Genomic DNA, 21,125 nt, shown 5'->3' on the forward strand with positions numbered 1-21,125 from the left:
TGTTTGGTGTGACGTAAATCAAGAGGGTTTTTCTTTTAACCCCTGAGTTGCACTTTTAGTCAAATCTCATGCTCTTCAGCCTTTTCCATCACAGTTCCTAATACCCCAGTGAGCACCAACCGGGATTTCAACGATGATTTCTTGTTGAAAACTGGATTATATTTGGTCTGAACAGCCAAGACGGTTACATAACAAAACACCAATGTTTGAAAATGCTGATGATGTTTTTCAGTTGTAGGTTGAAAGACAGATGATGTTGGTTACTTTGAACGCATTTCTCCAAAGTAACCGGTCGGTGAAATGTAGTCAACACGAAGACGTGATTTAAAGGTATTTAATGCTTCATATAAACTGTCATAAATAAGGAACTATAGACGCGCTGCCAACAACAAGCTCCCAGGACATCGTAATGAGAGCAGTGTACATTATAAGTCTGTACATTCATGTAAAACAAGTGGGTGTGCTTACTGCTCGAACACGCATGCGCAGGTACTCAGAGGCCAAATCCAAATCTCCACACCCTTTATGAACCCTTTCCGTAAATCTGCATTTCTGCAGACTTTGCCCAAGGGAATTACCCACAATTGCTGGCAGTGTGGGTGTTCAGCCAGGCATTTTATATTTCCTCAGAAACATTAAGGATTAAAGATGGAACATAAAAACACATGAAATCAGAGGATTGGAAGCAGAGATACACCGATTATATTCCACCGATTTATTCATCGAACATTTCATTTTGTCATTGAAGCTGTTTTGAGAAAAACAAGTAGAAAAAGACCTCTCGTGTTGTGAGGAAAGAGCCTGGAAGACGTCCAAATCAGGGGGTAAAAAGTTCAAATAAATAGCCACAATGGTGGCCTACATATTATTGTAATATTGTTTTACGTTCTCATGTGTTATGACCCGTCCCTTCCACTAGGGGTCTGTGTCCTGTGTGCTGTCTCTTTTCTGTCTTTCAGGATGTTGACCGTTACCTAATGAGCCACACATTAGGCAGGTGTGCTTCCAGTTTTAAAGTGTCTCCACCTGAACGTACTTTGTAAGTACTTGAAGAATGCTCACTCACTGCAAGTTTAAGAGCTCGCAATCAAAAGCGAGAAGGGCCACACCGCGCCCCCCCCCACTCACAAGGCCTACAGCGGGCTCCGGGAGGATTGTGAATATGAGGAGAGTCTGTTGCATGCTGAGTGATGACGATATCCGACACAACTAAACCCACCCACCGTTACATTTAAATGCCCGCGCACGGCTCTCTCTCCCAGCTCGTCACCGTGCCTCCCGCTGCTCTGCATTTATAAGGCGCCCCGGTGCGCGAGAAAAGGCACAAGCGTGCCTCGTCTCTAGAGAGGCAGAGCGCGTGGTTGCGGCTTGGAGACGTTTTTTTGTTTGTTTGGATGACGGACTCGTGCAGCCGCTGCTGAGGAAGAGACGCAGGAGCGCAGGAGTTTTATCCCAAGTTCGCTGCAGCAGGTCGTTGTGACAGCGACCTTGTTCTCAGGGGGGTGAGTTGTTCCCTTTAATCCACTCTGCTCCCTTTTTATATGTATTCTTTTGTTTCTGAGGAAAATGATGCTGCGCATTCCCCTGGTGGATGAGGATGTAGAAGAGCTGCCCTTTCCGTTTGAAAAGACGTTAAAAAACGACCATGTAACCGGTCAAAAGACGCTCAAAATTGTTCAATAGTAAAAGTTTGTTTTATTCATTTTTATTTTTTTATCGACTTGTTGAAGACGTTGCATTGACATTTACATTCAGAGCATTATCACATTGTATTTGCAATAGTGTCATTTTGCATCCTCTATATTGTGCTAATAATAGCATCGTTTTGGAGCTTAACTATGAAACCACATCCAAATTGCTCCGTTGAAAGCTTTGCAAACCAGTGAAATCTGGTCCAAATGTGAATCAACCTCTACACACATTCGGTGACAAGACCAAGTCAATTTTAATCCAGTTTTTAACGCATTTTTAACCTTAGAAATGTTCACTGTAAAAGTAGTAATTTATAAACACATCCACAGTTTCCAATTAAGAACAAATAAACCCATGTGACACAGGCTACAATTAATTTGTATTCATCAAGCAACAACTTAAGTTTAACATAAACAGTGCTATTTAGCTACAATGAAATAGAAAATGACATGATTATTGACAGTGCAAAAAATAAACAAATCCCCCTTTCCTTCTTTAAGTGTTTTTTCTTTTCAACGCCACGAGCCTTTTCCAGATGGTCTGCCATGTAGTGGACACCTGTTAATAAATAATATCAATAAGAGTTTGCTATACCTTTTGAGCATAGATATAGACTACAGCCACAGCCCATGAAGCCAGTCACACAAGCAAGCCAACAGTACACACTAGAGTGTTGTTAAAAAATAGTCTGGCAGCATGTTAAGCTATGTTTACTGTTGGTCCAGGACCACGGTGGAGTATCCTACAAGCTAAGATGCTGACGCTAAAAGCTACAGCCTAGAGCGCATCGAGAACAGCATGAAATTAAACAAAAGGTGGTAATTCCTGAATGCTTTATTGTAATGCAGTCGTACAATTCATTACGGAGTATGTGGCGTGAAGCCTCGTGCTCGCCTCATGAACTCGGTCATCTTGCGCAGCAAGTCCTGCACGTTCTGGCAGGTGCTACCTTCGAAGTCGAACCAGTCTTGCGCATGCGCATTACTGCAGTAAGCCCTCTTGTTTTACATTATTGTATGGAAATTCTCCCATATAACGATGTCCTGGAAGCTTCTTGTTGGCAGTAGATATAGTTCTATATGTAGGCCTATGCTTTTTTTAATATGAAACATAAAATGTGTTGACATTAAGTTGAGTAGACCAAATTTCACCAACAAACGCATTATGACTTTGGAGATATTCAATAAATATCTGCTCTTTCAACTCCCAACTGAACAAGTTCCCAGCATTTTCAGACAAATTGATGTTGTAATCGTATTTTAGCTGTTTAAAAAAAATAAATAATAAATAAAGTACAGCTGAGATTGTTGAGGGTGGAAGGAGTATTCCTGAACGAGTGTGCAAACCTGTGGCTCAGATGTGTTTCGCCTTATTGGCGATGCTATTTGTATTTTTGCCAAAAGTCGGCACAACTTGTTGCTATGGGAAATACCAATGAGACTTAATCTTGACGGGAACATCTTGCGCAATTTGTGTCGCTTGTTTTGAGGAGAGCAGTGCTGCGAGGCCCCTTGCATGTGTGTGGAGTTCTGGTGTGTTCCACAGTTGTGTATTCATGAGATTGAAATGATGTCAATCGATTTTCTTTGCATTTTGTGATTGGTTAATGGGTTTTTTTCAATCGGTAGCAACACGCACAATTGTAGCTCATATGATGTGTGGACTTATGTTGGCAACATGCAGTCCACATTTGTTTTACTGCTGTTGAATAATGATATACGACAAAACGTGGCCCAGCTCTTTGGTCAATGATTTGAGACAAACCTGTTAGTGCAGTGCTGTTGGTATGCGTTTGTCTCCATTTGAAAATATGCTAAACGTTTAAATGCAAAGCTCTTTTCACAAACGACTAAAACTAGTTCAAACTTTACAAAGAAGTTGAAATACCAGAGAAACCAACCGGGAATTAACTGCCAGTTAATGAATAGCTGACACGTGGTTTCTGTACCACCGTATGTAATGATGTACTTGACAGACGGATAATGTGTTAATGTACAAATAATTATAATCTAACATCTTCATAGAAGTACGATTTTCTTTGATGAAACGTTTATTTAGCTCCGAATCACCAATAATTCATCGTTACCGGCTTTTATGAAGTCTTTTAATTATGACATTATAATCGAAGTTAATCCTATACCCAGGTCAGACACCTAGCAAAAGAAGAAGATTTTAATATTCAAGATCAGAGCGCATTTCAATCAATCGTCTCATATTGGCAATTCCAGATCTTCGTAGGGTGCCGCTACACAGAGTGAGGATGGAAGTGCCGCGCACTCAAGTTATTCCTGTGCCCCGGGACAGTTCAGTCAGTATTTATGAACGCGCGCCACGGACCAAACACCTCACCCCTTCAATGTGTGATATTCTTTTTACTGATATGCAAAGTGGAGTTAAATCGGTTGCACGTACAAGCCAGCGCCTCGCACATTGGGCTCTGTGGAAGTTGGTTTCATATTGCAGCGACATCACACGTTCAAGGGCATCCCCTTCCTCTGCTGGAAAGAAAATCAAACCGAGTGTTGCGGGGGAGCAGAGAGAACTAGAAAATGCATTTCCTGCTGAAAATGCGTTGGAATGCTGAAAGCTGAAATTAATTGTGAAAAAATTGCTGAAAATTAAGAAATGGGAGACTATCTGTCTGAAAAATGTTGAAGCCCGAAAGCATTTAAACTGCACTGCTGAAAAACCTTCTCGTTGAAATGTCTAACTGTGGTGTCTGTAGCTGAAAGTATGAGGAAGAAGAAGAAGGCTTTGAAAGTTGAAGTTTAACAGGATTTGAAGATTTTCTCCATAGAGATCCCATTCAAAAGAAAATTGCAAAAAGCTTAATTCAAAAAGTTTAAAGATTACAAATATGAAAAGTCAAAGCACCCCTCTCCTGAAAGAGCTGAACATTTTGATATTTGAACAATTTCTGTAGCTTAAACAAATTTCAGAAGTAGTGATATTTGTAGCAATAGTAGTAGTAGAAGTATTATTAGTAGCATGAGAATAAGTAGCAGTAGTGATATTTGTAATAGTAGTAGTACAGTGGTTCTCAACTGGTCTGGCTGCGGGACCCACCATCACCCCTTAATGACAAGCCGGGACCCACTACCCAAATATTATATATATATATATATATATATATATATATATATATATATATATATATATATATATATATATATATATATATATATATATATATATATAATATTTGGGTAGTGGGTGAGTCTGTGTGTTTATCAACATCACTAATTGGCTCAATCGCGAACACCTGTGTGCCTGAAGCCATTTGAAAATATTCTCCATAGGGATCCCATTGAAAATAAAAAGCTTAATAATTCAAAAAGTTTAAAGGTTAGAAATATGAAAAGTCATAGCAGACCTCTGGTGAAAGAGCTGAACATTTTAATAGTTGAACGGTTTCTGTAGCTTAACAAATGAAGAAGAAGTGTGACGGAAGAAATGGAAGAAGTTGAATAAAGATTCGAAGAACAATAGTTGGAATGCTTAACAGCATTCCAACAATAACACAAAGCGTAAAGTGTGGGAACGGGCAGCATTCAGAGAGGCTGTTGTAAAGAGCGGAGCGCTGACCTTGGTGCTGAATGTTCTCGCTCCGCCGCGTGCCTGCCCCCTTGTACTGCGCAGCACGCGGCAGAGCTGAACGGAATGTTCGCATCGGGTGTGCCAAGTGTTGCACCGAGCTCTAAAATAAGAGGTGTTGTGACCCCCCCCCCCCCCAGGGGAGCAAGGTTAAGACATTAGAAGACAAATCTTTAGAAGAAAACTCCACAATCGAATGATCCCAGTTCTTGAAAACGATGATGGGGAGATCAGATGTCTTTTTGATAAAGCACAAATGCACTAATCTTCAAATGAACAGCTTTTACTCTTCTATCTTTGATTTGTTCCCAGTTAATTAAGATAATTTGATTTCAGAGCTTGACATTTACTGCTTTTGTAAACTGAAGCCTCTCTCTCTCACTCACTCACTCACTCAATGTCTTTATGAATGAAACTTTCTTTCATTTGTATTGCTATGACATAACATTTCTCAAAGTCTGGAACTGTATTACTGGTTTTTTTGTGTGTTTTTTACGTAGCCTATACATTCCAAAAAACTGCTGACACGCTTGCTGTGCATCAAAAACGTTTTATTATAGCGTCTGACACTTTCAGTTCTCTTGTCCATGAAGAAATTAAAGTAGCAATCCTAGTAAAAATACTCTTTATGATAAACGTCCATCACTCAAACCAGCAAAATACACATACAAATATGTAATGCAGAATGCACCAATGATTTTAGGCGATAGTATTGAATCGATATCATGGCTGCATTTACATGTTCTCCATACTGTTGAGTGGTCTAATCTACAATAATGTATTCTATAAACTGACCATTTAAAATATGTAGCTGTTAAAAGTGCACTATTTCATATATATAGTATAGCTTAAAATGGAAATACCACAAAAGTAGCATACAATTGTACTCTGTGCTGGGGTCCAAATCCCATGAACCTGTTAACATTGAGTCTTGCGGTTTAATTTACTGTAGCCAATATTTGCATTTACGACATTACACTTTGACACAGTGTTTAGTCACGTGATGCCAATATTGAGGATCACGCGAGCAGGTCTGATCAATTGGAAAATAGAATTTTTCATGTCCATGGCGATATTTTGCATCCGCAGCTCAACTGCACTTAATGATCTGTGTAATATGACACTCTGCTTGAATGACTCATGCACCCTCTTTGGCTCATGTTAAATCAACACACTGGTAATTTCCTCTAAAACTAATAGAACTTCCTATTTCCCCTCTTCCTTCTGTTGCTTTTCAGAAACATCCCTGGGGACACACATATTCTCACTCGCACTCACACAATCGGACACACACACACGCACACACACGCGCAGGCACCATGCAGGAGTCAGAGCCCACAGTCTGCCAGCTGCAGCCCAACATCATCTCGGTGCGTCTTTTCAAGAGGAAGGTCGGCGGTCTGGGCTTTCTGGTGAAGCAGAGGGTGTCCAAGCCGCCTGTCATCGTGTCCGACCTGATCCGCGGCGGCGCTGCAGAGGAGTGCGGCCTTGTGCAGGTGGGCGACATAGTCTTGGCTGTCAACAACAAGCCCCTGGTGGACCTGTCCTATGAACGGGCCCTGGAGACGCTGAAGAACGTGTCACCCGAGAGCCACGCCGTGCTGATCCTCCGTGGGCCCGAGGGCTTCACCACCCACCTGGAGACCACCCTGTCTGGAGACGGCCGCCAACGCACAGTGAGGGTCACGCGTCCCGCCTTCCCACCTTCAAAGTCCTACGAGCACTGCTCCTCTCTCAGCCCATTCGGCCCCGGGCAGCAGGTCAACAAGGAGCCCCAGCTCAGGGCCATCGAGAACCTGTCATCTCCATCCATCACCCAGTCCCTCCTGCAGAAGGGAGGCGTGCAGGCCCAGGACGGGAGCCGCGGCGGTCTCCTGTGCAACGGGATGGAGGAGAACAACGCGCTGCTGAAGGAGATCGAACCAGTGCTGCGCCTCATCAAAAACAGCAAAAACGAGATCAACATAGAAGGCCAGAGGAATGCAGGGAGGAGAGATGCTGAGATCCAAGCGGCCTGGTAACTCGTCATGTGATAGTTACTGAACCCTCAGTTAGTGTCTTTGTGTTCGTACCCCTCCAGAGTGCAAGTCGGAGTCGGAGTCGGAGCCTTTGTAGCAATAGAATCACAATTTAAGTCGAGGGCTCGCCAACATAGTGGTTAGTGGCTCACAGAAGAGCCTACACCTGGTCCTCTGATTGGAAGGAAGTCTCCCCACTCACTTTGCCCTGCTGTCCCTAAACTACCTGAACCAGCTGCATTGTACTAGCAGCTGTCAGACAGGCTCTCGGTCACCTAATATGACTCTGTGTCCAGTGCCAAGTAATTACTGTCACAACATTCATGATGATTGCGGTTGACATTCTTCAGTTTACTGGGACGACTGTCCTTATTCAGGTTTACATAAACTCTGAATAATAGTTTGCACGTATCAGAATGATATTGCAATCTGACTGCTATAGTTTGACACTACACTTCCCCTACAAATATGTTGGGATAGACATAGGATTATATTCGCTGCATTAGTGTTGATGTCAATTCCCAGAATAATGTGACACAGTAGACCACAATTAGCAGTCTGCCACACAAAGCTTATCTCACACTTCTCATGAGACCATTTATTATCAGCTTGCAAGAGAGCGAAACGTCGGAGGTCGGGTGCAGCAGTGTTTCAGCAAGCATGTCGTTGAGACGCGTGAAATTGGCAACAATTCTGGATTCAGCATGTTTCCTTTTCAACATTTAACGAGGGAGACTGACAAATGTTGCGCTCGGAGTGCTTTAAGTTAGTTTTAAGTCTCAACCCCGGACAAAGCGTTTCATAAGGCGTCAGTCTGCGCCAATATTCCATCCCCGACTCTAAATGGTCTGCACAGTGTACTGTTGATATTGGCGTCTCAGTTATCTATTTATCTAACGTTTAATCCGACAACATTCAAGACCATGTTGACATTTGGTCGGCACCAGGCTGGAGCTAACTTCATTTTATCTGCTTATATCCTATTATCCTTTGGTAGACGGTTTTCTGAAGAGCTCAAAGTAAAAGCTAATGAGACAAATTGTGAAAAGAATAGCCAATAATGTGTTTTCGTTCTTCCTGGGGACGTTTATGAAATTACTTCTCTCAAATTATTTCTTGGTGACTATTAATCATAACTGTCTGCTTGTTTTCAGAGCAGAAGCGGTTACGGTTTCACAATCCAGCATGAGGCTGACGACGCGCTGCATCAGAGCTAATGACAAACGACTCATGCAACTTCTCTCTGTGTTGCTGCGCCTCTGAACTCCACCTCTGAATTGTGGGGATAAATATGCTCACGCAGCGAAGAGATACACCCGTGACAGGGAGTGTGAAGGGGACAAGGGATGCCTGTGAGGATTTACAATTGGCACGTGCTCATGAGAGACATTGGGCAGCGGGGGAGTGTGAAAGTCGGTCGATGGCGATATGTGTGTGGGCGTTTTTCGATTGCAGGAACGCATACTTGAAATCACACGCCGATGAGTTTGCCGTGTTTATGCATTCAGCAGCACGGCCATGTCCCCTCCCCCCCTTCTCCTTTAGACTCTTAGGATTGTTTCGTTACAGCCCAGAGCGACACCGCTCACACTTCATATCCTGTTGTTGAGTGGCAGCAATTAATTTTTAGGTACCTGACTTACCCTTGTCACTCACAAGGTTGTCTTATTTCCTTCTTTTGAGTTCTTATGGCTCACACCAACAATCTCACTGAGGCTGACATGGAGGAGCAAGTTGTCCCACTGCAGCACCGCAAGGGGTGCAAACGGGAAACACTGAAAAAACACAAGCCAAGCTCCGTCTACACACCCACGAAGGCCCGAACAGAGAAAACACCTGTGTGGGTGTGCAGACCCTTTAGAAATTGTGCAGGGATTCCTGATTTAATAGCATTTTGGAGAGTGTACAAGTCCGTGGTTTATTTATTTGTAAAGATGGAAGAAAGGCGTCTTGTTTACTGCCTGTGTGTTTGTTTGTCTGGCTTCAAATGAAAGCGCTATTTTTGCACCAGATGTGAGCGCACACACACCTGACAGAAAATTGTGTGTGATCTCCAGGGACCTTGGCGTGGGAAATGGCACGTCTCCCCAGCTGGTGTCAGATAACAACAGAATGCTGGAAAACATGCCGGTGGAGCTCCACAACGCTGACACTGACACGGTAAGACGAAACAAATGTTCAGCCCTTGAAATGATTTAGCGATAGAAGAAATCATGTGTGAGCATGTGTTGGTGGTCCTCTACCCTCTTTGCTCAGTAACTCTAAATCCTTGTGTCTGTGTGTGCGTGTGTTTGCAAATGTTCATGAGCAGGCCTGCTGAGTGAACCTGCAGCTGTATAATGCATGTGCATCCATGGCTGCTTTTGCCTCTGTGGCTTTATAGCCTCGTACAATAATCCACACTTTTCATGCTTTTAGATACTGAGCACGCACATCTGTGTTGCTTCTTTGCACATAGCAGAAAAGCCTTTGCTTCCCATCACCTAGGCATTAGATCCTTCCGGGGGGGGGGACGCTGATGCTGCATTAACTCCAGCTTATGCCCTCCACACAGAAGGGTCTGGTCACAGGTCGGTGAGTCTGTGACAGGGATAGCGTCGTAATCTGCACATGGTCCACGTTATCCACCCACTTGTGATGTTGCTCCAGCTCCCGTCAATGGGGCCGGATGGGGCGAAATGATTCCTGGAGGCTTAATGAATACGTGCAGCTGCTGATCCGTCGCTCTCCATCAAACGTGGCCCCTGTAGAAATGATGCAGCCCCCTCAGACCTGCAGAGAATGAATGAATGAAATTTATTTACAGAGCGCTTTTCACAGACATAACATCACAAAGTGCTTAACAGAGAAGAAAGTAAAAAGTTAAAGAAGAGAGGGCGTTAATGTGCGTGTTTGTGAGAATATCTGTGTGAGAGTGGGGGGGGGGGGGGTGCATTCTTGATGGCGGTAAGAGAGGATATGTATGATGTGGTCAGGAGCCAGATCTCTTTCCTGGTAGTGTGTGCTCAGACTGAGGAAATGTGTGCTTCTAGAAAAGAGTGTTGGGAAAGTGTTGTGTGTGTGTGTGTGTGTGTGTGTGTGTGTGTGTGTGTGTGTACCGACTCATTAACAAAAAGCTCCCCTGCAGGCGTTTTACTAGACACTGATGCTAACTTTGATGGCTCATCACTAAGTGTTTAATTCGATAGGCTCTCGTCAGACACTTAAGAAAACTTTGTACAATTTAAATACACGGACTTCAAGCGGCATGTTGATGGCCTGCAAATTAGTTTTTCTCAATTTGGGGATGGATTTTCCAAGTGCGTTCAGTTTGAGCTTCCACTCTTGCCTCTAATTTAATGTTGAAATGCCTGTTGCAAAGGAAAGGTGACAGAATGTTCTGTCAAATTCCACCAGCATAGTGCTCTCTGGAGACACCACCTGTTTGATGAGCCGTTGAATGCGAAGATATGCCTCTGCGCCTTCTTTTGTTTTGTTACACTCAGTGCTTAATCACCACTGAATGAGGTACCAGATGTCAAACCATAAATGTGCATGACTAAACCATATAAATATTTAACGACTATCTATTTCCACTTCTGAGGCTGTCAGTCTCGCTTTCTTTTAATTGAAGTTTTAATTGATGGTTGAATGAGAAACTTTGGCTGTGTAACTGCATTTACCAGAGTCTTTGGTCATTACATCCTGTTATGAAATCATCAGATTAGCTTCAATTATCTTCGTTTCCAGCTCCATGGACGTTCCCTTCTGTTACAGCCACACCTTATTCCTGACATTTAGGTAAATGAGGCATGATGGGATTTACAAGTAAGTGTATGTGTGGTCCAGCAATTTATCCCAGTAACATGGACGACAAGAGGGAGGTCTGTGTCATTAAAACAGACTTAGTTTGTGCATTAGCAAACAAGGAGATGAGGAAGCGTGATCTGCTCAACGTTGTCCCTCCTATACGATTGTTTTTCCGTCAGTGTTGTACTTTGTAATTGCTAAGACATGCTACTGTTGCTATGCCCGGCAGATTTACACTCTGAATTTGTACTAATTTACAAAACAATGTGTCCTTGATTTCAGAGTTGGATAAAAACAAGCTGAAATTTGTTGGTGGTGACCGTCTATTGCAGACTAAAATGTTGGTAGAACCGTTTTATCAGCTGTGGAGTTTATTACAGTACGCCAACGTCGGCTCCATGACTCGGTTGGAAAATGTTTTATGGCTGACTTTTTCTTTCGCTTCACTTTTCCCAAAATCCAAATAAAGATGTGAATTGAGCTGCATTTCACAAATGTGAAAACTGCCATTGAGCAACTCTACAGCAGTCGGTGGTAATGTGAAATGATGAGGATCAGTAAGTGTACAAATCGCAAATTACTGCTGATAATTGAGTGGTTCGTGAACAAGTGAACGAGGGAGTGATTTCGGACACAGAGCTTGAAGGACCTGCCAATCCTAGCTGCATTGGCGAAGCTGTGATTGGGCAATCTCTGTTCGGGGGAGGGGTTTAGCAAAAGGTCAATTGGACATGCATCATTTAATAGCTGACCTCGCATTCATATTCAACTACGCCACTGCTCTGCTTCTTCTGTCAACAACCTTTAACTCCTTGCATCTGCTTTTCTTTGAGAGCTCTTTCCGGTACAATGATCTTTCTTCCTGTGTCCTATCTGAGCCGCACAGTGGGGGTTTACTGCTGTTGGAGCGTGAACAGACGGGAACTAAGCTCTTATCCTCAGCGTGTGCAAAATCAAAGTTCAATTCAATCCACCTCATTCCTCTCTGCTGTTTGAGAAGATGCGAAGTGACAATGAGACCCGACTGGCGCGACTCTGTTGGTATTCGTGTCCCCGGCGAGGATGATGATTGTGGCGCTGTCGTTCAGAAGATGCTCCACTGTGCGGTTAACAATGCTCTGGGAGACGATGAAAGAGCGTCCAGGGTGCGGCATTGATTACTCCGTGCCATTTTCTACAGGAACACTTACAGGCGGCTTTGGGGTTAAATTGCAGGCATTCACAAGTCAATAGCTATTGGAAAACGCAGCGAGCCTAGAGTTAGCTTGCCATCAACCTGCTGTTAAATGTTGATTGCCTTTATCCTGGAACAGGATGTAAAACAGAACCGGAGAGTGGAGACAATGTAAGTAGTTTCTGTGCATATTCCTGTGCTAGAGACACTTAAGGACAATGACAAACTGACTTTCCTTGAGAACAAATAGTCGTTATTCCACACAGAGAGATAGTTCAATAACTCCTGTTAAAGTTCCTCTCGATATTACTTATGATATCCCCATTTTACAATTGACAATCAATGTCCCTGTGTGGTAGTCGTATCACTTCCCCGCAATCAAAGGCCCACCACAGTATGACTCCAAGCCATGAACGACTTACCCGGCTTGCACGAAAGGTGTCTGAGATGTCAGCGCCGCTTAGCCGGACACGGCACAAAGACATGACGTGAAGACTGATGAGTAATTGTCTTCTGTGCTCTTTCCAGCCGCCGGCTGAGGACAGGACCTCGCCCACTAGGTCACTGCAGAACGGCAGCCCCTCCAAATGCCCCCGCTTCATCAAGATCAAAAACTGGGAGACTGGCACCGTCTACAGCGACACGCTCCACCACAGCTCCAGCAAGGTGAGGCACATGGAAATCAGCTCAGTGGTGGCTCTTAAGAAGGCTGTGAGGTGCTATGGTTTCTATGCCCTGACACCCTTCACTACGGGGGAAAAGTGAAGTAAACTACTGGCGCCAAGTGACCAGAAAAATAGAAACGCCTAAATGATGCAATTGTAATGTGCTGCATCACAGCAGCTGTGCAAAAACGACTTCATTTCGAGTTCTGTTGCGCACGTTTTGGTTGTTTGTGTGTTGACTCTAGGACAGACCTGATCCACTCCTTTTGTTCGTACCTTTCAAAACAAAAGCCCTCAACATATAATATTCTCAGGCGAGAATTTAGCATTTTCATGTTGCTTATTTCTCACGACTTCTGTGGGAAAAGGCCCCGAGTCCTCCACATTAAATGGCCACTAGAGGCTTTTGTTGAGTGTTAACGTGATGTTTAGAGCGTGAAACAATGCAATTTTTGGGCAAATGACTTAAGATGACAGTCTCCACTCATGGTGGCTTCAAAAAGCTAAAAACTCACATAAAACTTAGATTGCTGGTGAAAAAACAAAAAGCTGCATGCAAAGAATTTGCTAAGAAAAGGGTTCTCTGTGATAGATCCCCGTTCATCTTTCCATTTTATCATGCAGCCAAGGGCTTCTCCTTCTAGTAAGTAAGCCAGTCTACCGAGCACAAGGTGAGCACCGCTGCTTAAGCATTCACCCCCCAAAACACAGCCGCCATTCGTAAACGGCAAACGGCAGCCTAATTACGTCTGACTTATCGGACACAGGCGGTGCATCCCAATGAATGGCCCGTAATAGCATCTTCAGATTTATTATATATCACAGACGCTGCTGTATTCGAGGATGATCCGTCTTTCTCGAAAAGGACAGCTGGCTGGCATGAATGCCCAGAGCGGTATGATGAGCGGACGTGCTGGAGCAAGAGTGATTGCTTTGTTTTATTTTTAACACTCCCTACTCATCCATTTCCCCTCTTTCACTCTGGCACCTCTTACTCTTCATGTTGTTTTGTCTCCGCATTGTTGTCCTCTCTTGTCAATTACCCTTTCCCAGCTTTTTATTTTAGTCTTTTCATTCACATATTCGTACTCCAATTTACTTTCTCATCTTTTTGCCGAGCGAGGGGTTTGATTTGTTGGAAGGAACACGAAGGGAAGTTTATTTTTGGCGGACTGCTGGTCCACGTCTTGGGTGTTTGGACAGTGCAAGTGTGTGGTTCAGCGTAACAAGCCAATTTTAGCAGCGCTGGGGGTCAGTGTCAAATTTCCTCTCCGCCGTCGTTCCTGTCGTCCGCTCTCGCGCGCTCATTCGATCTCTCTAAGCTGGTGAAGGCATTTAGGCAAACCAAAGTGACGGCTGACTTCAACTCCAATCACATTAAACTGACCACACAAGGTTGCGCTCAGCGATTGAGCAATTTTCCCTCTGCATCTGTCTGTTTTCTGTGGTTCCTCCTCGCTCTTCCTGTCTCCGCTTAATAGAAAGATAAGCAATCCGTGACTCACTGACTTGCTCATTCATTAACATGCGTGCCAGCCATGTAATGAAAGAGATTGTCAAACTGTTAATATGATCCCTCGTGTGCATTCAGAGTCCGGAACTTACAATAAGAACTGGCCTTTTATCTGAACCAAGTGAAACATGTTATGATGCAACTGGAATTTGAAAACCTTTTGGCGTGGATGGATGTGATCTACCAATGGTCTGTTGGCCTTGCATACCGAAATACAGTTGCAGTTCTTTTGTGGTCTAAATCATATTGACGCCTTTTTATTCGAGGAAAAAAGTAGTGAAGGGTTAGCAAGAAAGTCTAGTTTGTGTGTCCAAAAGGACACAAAAACTAAATAAAAACAAGCAAACTACAAAAGAAGAATGAATAGACAATAATAAAAAATGACAACGATGACAAACATAACAAACAAAATATATGCGAGTAGTAAATTTGATATAACATTTGATACAGCTGTAAAATAAAGTTGTAGTGCCACTAAAAGCAACAAAGTGTATGCAGTGACTGAGGAAAGGAAACCCAATTTAAATAAAAAGCAGATATCGTAAGGGGCGGGTGTTCTGTGCCGTCAAGTATTTCTTGAAACTCTTTTTGACTGATGACTATTCCATATCTTCATTTCTCTGAACACAGCAGTACACAGCAGTACGTTGTCTGGTAAAATATTTCAGGTGAACATATTTTTCCACAGCACCCAAAAAAGCCGTACTGATTATGGTTCACACAGCAGCTCGAAGAGCAGCCAAAAAAAGTGAACTTAGATTAGTTTTCTTTTCTTTTGAGTGATTCTATTTTGCATGAAGTTCAATTGAAGCATTTCCGTCTGTTTCATATGAAGCAGAACCGAGACTTGGCCAGTTAATCCAAAATGAATACAGACGGAATGGTAATGTGATAGCTCTGGCTTTTGAAAAGTAGGAGTTTGCCGTGCCTCTTTCATTTTGCATTCAATCACAACACGGAGATGGATGCAGATCACAGTCTCTTGTGAGTGAATCCTGAAGGCCTGAACACACGGGGAGCCGACGTGGTATCTTCTGTTGGTGTCATTCTTCGCTGGAGAGGAAACATTGTTGATATTTGCAGATACATTACCAGAGAGCTGTACCATACGCCATCACCTGGCTCTCCAGTTGCAATTTGGCAATGAAGAGAAGCCAACAAGCTAAATTAATCCCCGATAAAGCCTCCCTCATCTGCCACGGTGTTTGTCTTTTTCAGCTGCCAATCTGCTCTGAAAATGTGTGCAATGGCTCTGTGATGATGCCCAACCAGCACGTCCGCAAACCAGACGAGGTCCGAACCGAAGAGGAGCTTCTGCCACTGGCCACTGACTTCATAGACCAGTACTACACCTCCATCAAAAGGTGAGCCCGGCCTGTCACATCTGCAGAGTTGAGAGTTAAGTTAATTAATTGTTGCAATTAATGTCAATACTTCATATGTTTTTTTTTATTTGCATTGCTTATTACGCTTCTACTCTCTGCATTGTCTTTTTGTCATATAGCAATGACTCTATCCGGCTCCCTTCCACTCTATTATCTTCCTGTCACATCTCCACAAGCAGGTGGAGCATGAATACCCACCGTGCTCAGTTATATGAGGAACACCAGCTCGTGGCTTTTGTTCTTCCCCAAAAACCAAATCATTTTTTAGCGTATTTGTAAAAAAAAGCTATTAGAACTCACTATTTCTGCTTTGCTGAATTTTGAAGCTGATGCTTTTGCCGTATTTGGATTTGGCTCCACCCGTACTGTACGGCGGCCTACATGTTCTCTTATTCTGCTGTGCATCTGTCCTGCCTGCAGGTTTGCCTCTAAGGCCCATGTGGACAGGCTGGAGGAGGTGACCAAGGAGATTGAAGCTTCAGGAACTTACCAGCTGAAAGACACCGAACTGATTTATGGGGCCAAGCACGCCTGGAGGAACGCTTCCCGATGCGTCGGGAGGATCCAGTGGTCCAAACTACAGGTACGAGACAGGGAGCCCATAATAGACATGGGGCTGGCGATGCTTTCCACTCTTTACGTGTTGTTTCGGACATTTTGAAAGGTAATGTGGATCAATATGGATTCTGCATATCGAAGATGCTCAGAGATATCTATAGCTGTTGTTTGGGTTCAGTCATTGTACTGTAACACGTCAGCTTACACAGAAAAAAAGTCCTATTTTTATATGATTTGTGGATTCAAAGCACTTCGCTGTGCGTAAAACCTGCTCCCCTGAGGTTTCACTTTCACGTTTGCTTCCTAGGTTTTTGACGCTAGAGACTGCACAACAGCTCATGGAATGTACAACTACATCTGCAACCACCTCAAGTACGCCACCAACAAAGGCAACCTGAGGTGAAAACAAGTACAAACGCACACACAGCTCAACTATTCGTCTGGTTTCCTTATCATGTTTTCTAGTCTTCAACTCCCGCTTGTGTTCCTACACATGTTTGCCTCCACCATCTGTTGCTCGGTGCATCTCATCCCCCCCCCTCAATCGTCAACTGCCCTGACTTGACCCGCTGTCCCATCTGTCAGCGAGGCGCTCTGTCTCTTCACACTGTATCTGACGCGATCTGCTGCCTGACTATCTGTCAGCGTCTCGGCACCAATCGCTGCCCTCGTTGGCGAGGCGGCAGACCTGGCTAGCAAGCAGTCATTTGTCAGACCTGCGCGGCGCTCTCTCGCGTTCTGCCAAGTCCTAATCACATGTGACGCCTCGTATTTACTTCTTGGAGGATGGATAGCTTCTGACTCATTACTACTCTTAGCGTGGCCTTCGATGGGACAGCCCGGGTACACATGTTGATGGAAGCCAGCAGAACATCCTCTCTCAGTCTGGCTGGTTTTAACATAAATAAACACAGGCACGTAAATACAGATATTGCAACATGTTTGCAATACTTTCTGGAATCCTTTAGCTTATTCCAAATCACCCGTCAATGTTACAAAAAGAGTTTTTGACAAAATATGAATATGACGTAAGGAAGGGACCTAAAATGATGCACAAAACAAACGAGTCGGTTGATTTCAAGTGGGAAAATTGTGCAGCGCAACAGTGCAGTAAATATCCGTAGCAAGTGGGAGATTATCATGTAAAATATTATCAATTTCCCTTTTTAATAGGTTTCACTTGAACTAAAAGGAAATATATGTTGTAATATATCTATGAAGCATTAGTAAATGATTTATTAAGCCATTGGTTACAACTTATTACTACACAAATATCAAATACTGCTGTACAGGATGTCATTTTACTTAATACAATCTTCTCCTTTTACTTCTCTATTTTTAAGTGATTACATGTGCTAATACGTCTGTCAAAACAATTTGACTCACGCACAACAAAGTTTTATCTCCATCTGGAAAAATGAATACATTTAGCTTGCTGAATACAATATGTCCTGCTTCGTTTGGACATTGATTACCTCACTGCATATGTTGTCCACAAGTGCTAATAGTGAAATGAAATGTCTGATCGTACAGACTGTGACTATTGGTTTGACCAGTTCCCCCAGCAGACTGTTCCCTGTGGCTGTAGACTGCTGGCACAACCGGCCCAGATTCACACCAGCTGCTCTCCCTCCTCAGTGACTTACAACCAGCTTAGCAGTATTAACACTTTCTTCTTCTTTTTTACCCCGTCATGGCATTAAAACACCACTGAGATGTAGAACAGACTGAAGGTAGAAGCCATGAGTCCTCTGACATAGCATGGTTGAAAAGGCCTTTGGGCGGATTACAGAGTACAGTACCAGCCATCTGTTAGCGATCTTGTTGATTGATGTACTTTAGATATTCATGCACGGGATCTAATGCTTTGTCGCACAGCAGCTTACTCCTTCAGGGCATACGCTCCAGGTGAACAGGGAACACATTTGAACGAATAGATAATTACATAGATTAAGCCAATTATTTTTTGTATTACAAGTTTTCCCGAAATGTAACGCTTGAATATGCAAATGATCCATTATCTTATTAAATGTCTGCTAATTTGCATACATTTCCACAGCAGAACTCTGAACATTGGATTAAGCCAGGCTCAATATTCTTGTTCCATTTTCCTAAAATATTGTCAAAGTTTTTTTTACTATCACTCAAAATTGTCATTGATGTATGAACAAGCCCCTCTGTAAAAACCTTCATATAGATATGAATGAAACTGGAGAGTTTCGAGTATGTAAGAGCTACTGAGGTGGAGATTTCTGCCTCAGAGAAAAAATTAATTTTGAGAAAACGACCTGGTTAAATATACAAAGTATTATTTTGCCTGTTTTATTTATAAAGAAGACATTTTATGGACAACAAATAGCTCAAAATTTCAATTGATCAGTGCATGAAAAACTCTGTGTGGCTCACCTTAAACAGTGCAGATATCAACATGCTATTGATCTAAGAATTTGCTGTCGCACGGTTCAGATATCTAATTATGTCATTCCCAATGATTTTTTACAGATATGAGATTGTTACTTATTGTGACTTTTTTTTGTCTTTTTTTTGGTAGGTCGGCCATCACCATATTTCCTCAGAGGACGGACGGCAAGCATGACTTTCGAGTGTGGAACAATCAGCTGATTCGTTATGCTGGCTACAGACAGCCTGATGACAACATCCACGGAGACCCCGCTAATGTTGAATTCACCGAAGTACGAAAGAGGATTGTTATACTTAAGTCTGCGTGGTAAACCTGCAAAGAAAACGTCAGGCGTCCTATTTGCGCTCAGCTTGCGTGTTGCCTTTTGTCACCAGATCTGCGTGAAGCTCGGCTGGAAAGCTCCGAAGGGTCGCTTCGATGTCCTGCCCCTCCTGCTTCAAGCCAGTGGGAACGACCCTGAGCTGTTTGAATTGTCCGAAGACCTCATCCTGGAGGTGCCGTTCACACACCCAAAGTGAGTGATGCCTTCCCTCTTAAGTGTGCAAAAAATATACGGAATGGAGAAAAAAAAAAGAACGGTGGGGGCGACGCACAACAAAAAGAAATGCCATCCACCCACTCGCACATCTCTTAACAACACTTCTTAAACAATGGGGTACTTTTCAGCCAAGAAGTCTGATTGGATTATTTTCACATTCCAACTGTGCTGCATGTTCCCAGAAAGCACAGCTAGCCGTGCTTTATCTGTTGCTATGGCGGCTCTTTGTGGTAACCATGGGGCTTGTTGGTGAGGTTCACTTTACTTCTAAGAAAACCTTTCTCACATTGGTTGATGCTTAATAAAGCTACAATGCCCTTGAGATCTGAAGCATGAAGCTGCTGCATCTAATACCCGTAATCACGGTAAAGAGTCGGGTACGACAGCTACACGAGTGTTCATACGAACAGAGGCACGCAGCACTATCGCTTCAGAATCCCTTGACTCACTGATGTCACTGCCAGACTGCCCACTGCCCCCCCCCCCCCCCCCCCCCAAAAAAAAATATATTGGAATCTCTTGCTCCGCACCCTGCATCAACCGGTCCTCAGCTCTGGCAGCAGCTTGGCACAGGCCGCGACCACCAGCAGCGCTGCATCATTACCAGATCAGACCCGTCTCTGCAAACAACACACTGAAAGCGATGTTATCAACCCCTCTAGAGGGTGTGAGGACTGAGTGCTGGGAGGTAGATTGAGGTCCTGTCGGCTCTGTCCAGCACTGAAATGCTGTCAAAAGCGGTGTGTTTGTGTTAATGTTGGTTTTGGCTGCACTTCTCTTTTTTTATGATGCGTGTCTCAGGAATAAACATTTGCGCTCAAAAAGACCGCTCCACATTGTTATAGTTAATGACTGTGAATATTGTAAATGTTGGACGTTCACCTGACTTCAGTAGGGAGCATAGGGAAGTTGAAATATAGTTTCAGATCCCACGGGTCATTCCCCTGCTTGCTCTGCCCAGGTACGAGTGGTTCAAGGACCTGGACCTGAAGTGGTACGCCCTCCCGGCTGTCTCCAACATGCTGCTGGAGATCGGTGGTCTGGAGTTCACTTGCTGCCCCTTCAGTGGCTGGTACATGGGCACAGAGATTGGCGTGAGGGACTTCTGCGACAGCTCACGCTACAACATGCTGGAGGTAGTGCGTTGTGCCAAAGTACAGCGTCATGCTCCCTTGGAAACGGACGCCACCAAAATGATCCAATCAGAATGCCCTTCTTCTTCTTCTTCTTCTATCTGTGCACGCTGAGAAAAAAACTGATGAACAGCACTTAAAGCCGCCTTGTGCTTCGTCACAAACGCTCTTAACATAAATCATTTATTTGTGCAATCATATACTTTGTGTGCGTATTTCGATAGGCAAATGAAATTGAACTGTTCTACCTCAAGACAAGTCAAAGAGTAAAATCTCAGTTAAGACCAGAGGTACCCAAATGTTAAGATCATTCCCGGCCCCTTAAATTTAGCCCCCGAGGCACAAAACTAAATTGAACTTCAACGAGTTAGAAGATGTTACAGATGTTGACCGTGCAGAAAACGATCTGGATGCATGACACAAACCTGAATGTCAGAGACATTTCATTGCAGTGCTGTCATATTCAATGTTCCTTCTATATCATGTAGGAAGTTGCTAACAGGATGTCCTTAGACACCAGGAAGACTTCCTCCCTTTGGAAAGACCAGGCACTGGTAGAGATCAACATTGCTGTTCTCTACAGCTTCCAGGTAGGTCCCTTTGCATAGTCAATAGGTTCCAAACACTCATATTGATGCCAAAAT

At 43.5% G+C, this 21,125-nt stretch overlaps 1 protein-coding gene across 1 annotated transcript in view; it reads left to right on the top strand.

Moving 5' to 3' along the window:
* The first annotated feature begins 1,414 nt into the window (after nt 1-1,414).
* The window catches only part of nos1 (nitric oxide synthase 1 (neuronal)), a 36,206-nt gene continuing 16,495 nt past the window's right edge, over nt 1,415-21,125 (top strand). Inside the window, exons 1-11 of the mRNA XM_079269902.1 lie at nt 1,415-1,502; nt 6,525-7,303; nt 9,362-9,464; nt 12,796-12,933; nt 15,664-15,809; nt 16,251-16,413; nt 16,696-16,787; nt 18,940-19,081; nt 19,185-19,324; nt 20,310-20,484; nt 20,970-21,071. Coding sequence (XP_079126028.1) covers nt 6,606-7,303; nt 9,362-9,464; nt 12,796-12,933; nt 15,664-15,809; nt 16,251-16,413; nt 16,696-16,787; nt 18,940-19,081; nt 19,185-19,324; nt 20,310-20,484; nt 20,970-21,071 — 1,899 coding nt within the window. The 5' untranslated portion in view covers nt 1,415-1,502; nt 6,525-6,605. The remainder of the gene's footprint in view (nt 1,503-6,524; nt 7,304-9,361; nt 9,465-12,795; nt 12,934-15,663; nt 15,810-16,250; nt 16,414-16,695; nt 16,788-18,939; nt 19,082-19,184; nt 19,325-20,309; nt 20,485-20,969; nt 21,072-21,125) is intronic.

The sequence above is a fragment of the Melanostigma gelatinosum genome, assembly GCF_949748355.1.
Source record: "Melanostigma gelatinosum genome assembly, chromosome: 6".
Classification (NCBI taxonomy): Eukaryota; Metazoa; Chordata; class Actinopteri; order Perciformes; family Zoarcidae; genus Melanostigma; species Melanostigma gelatinosum.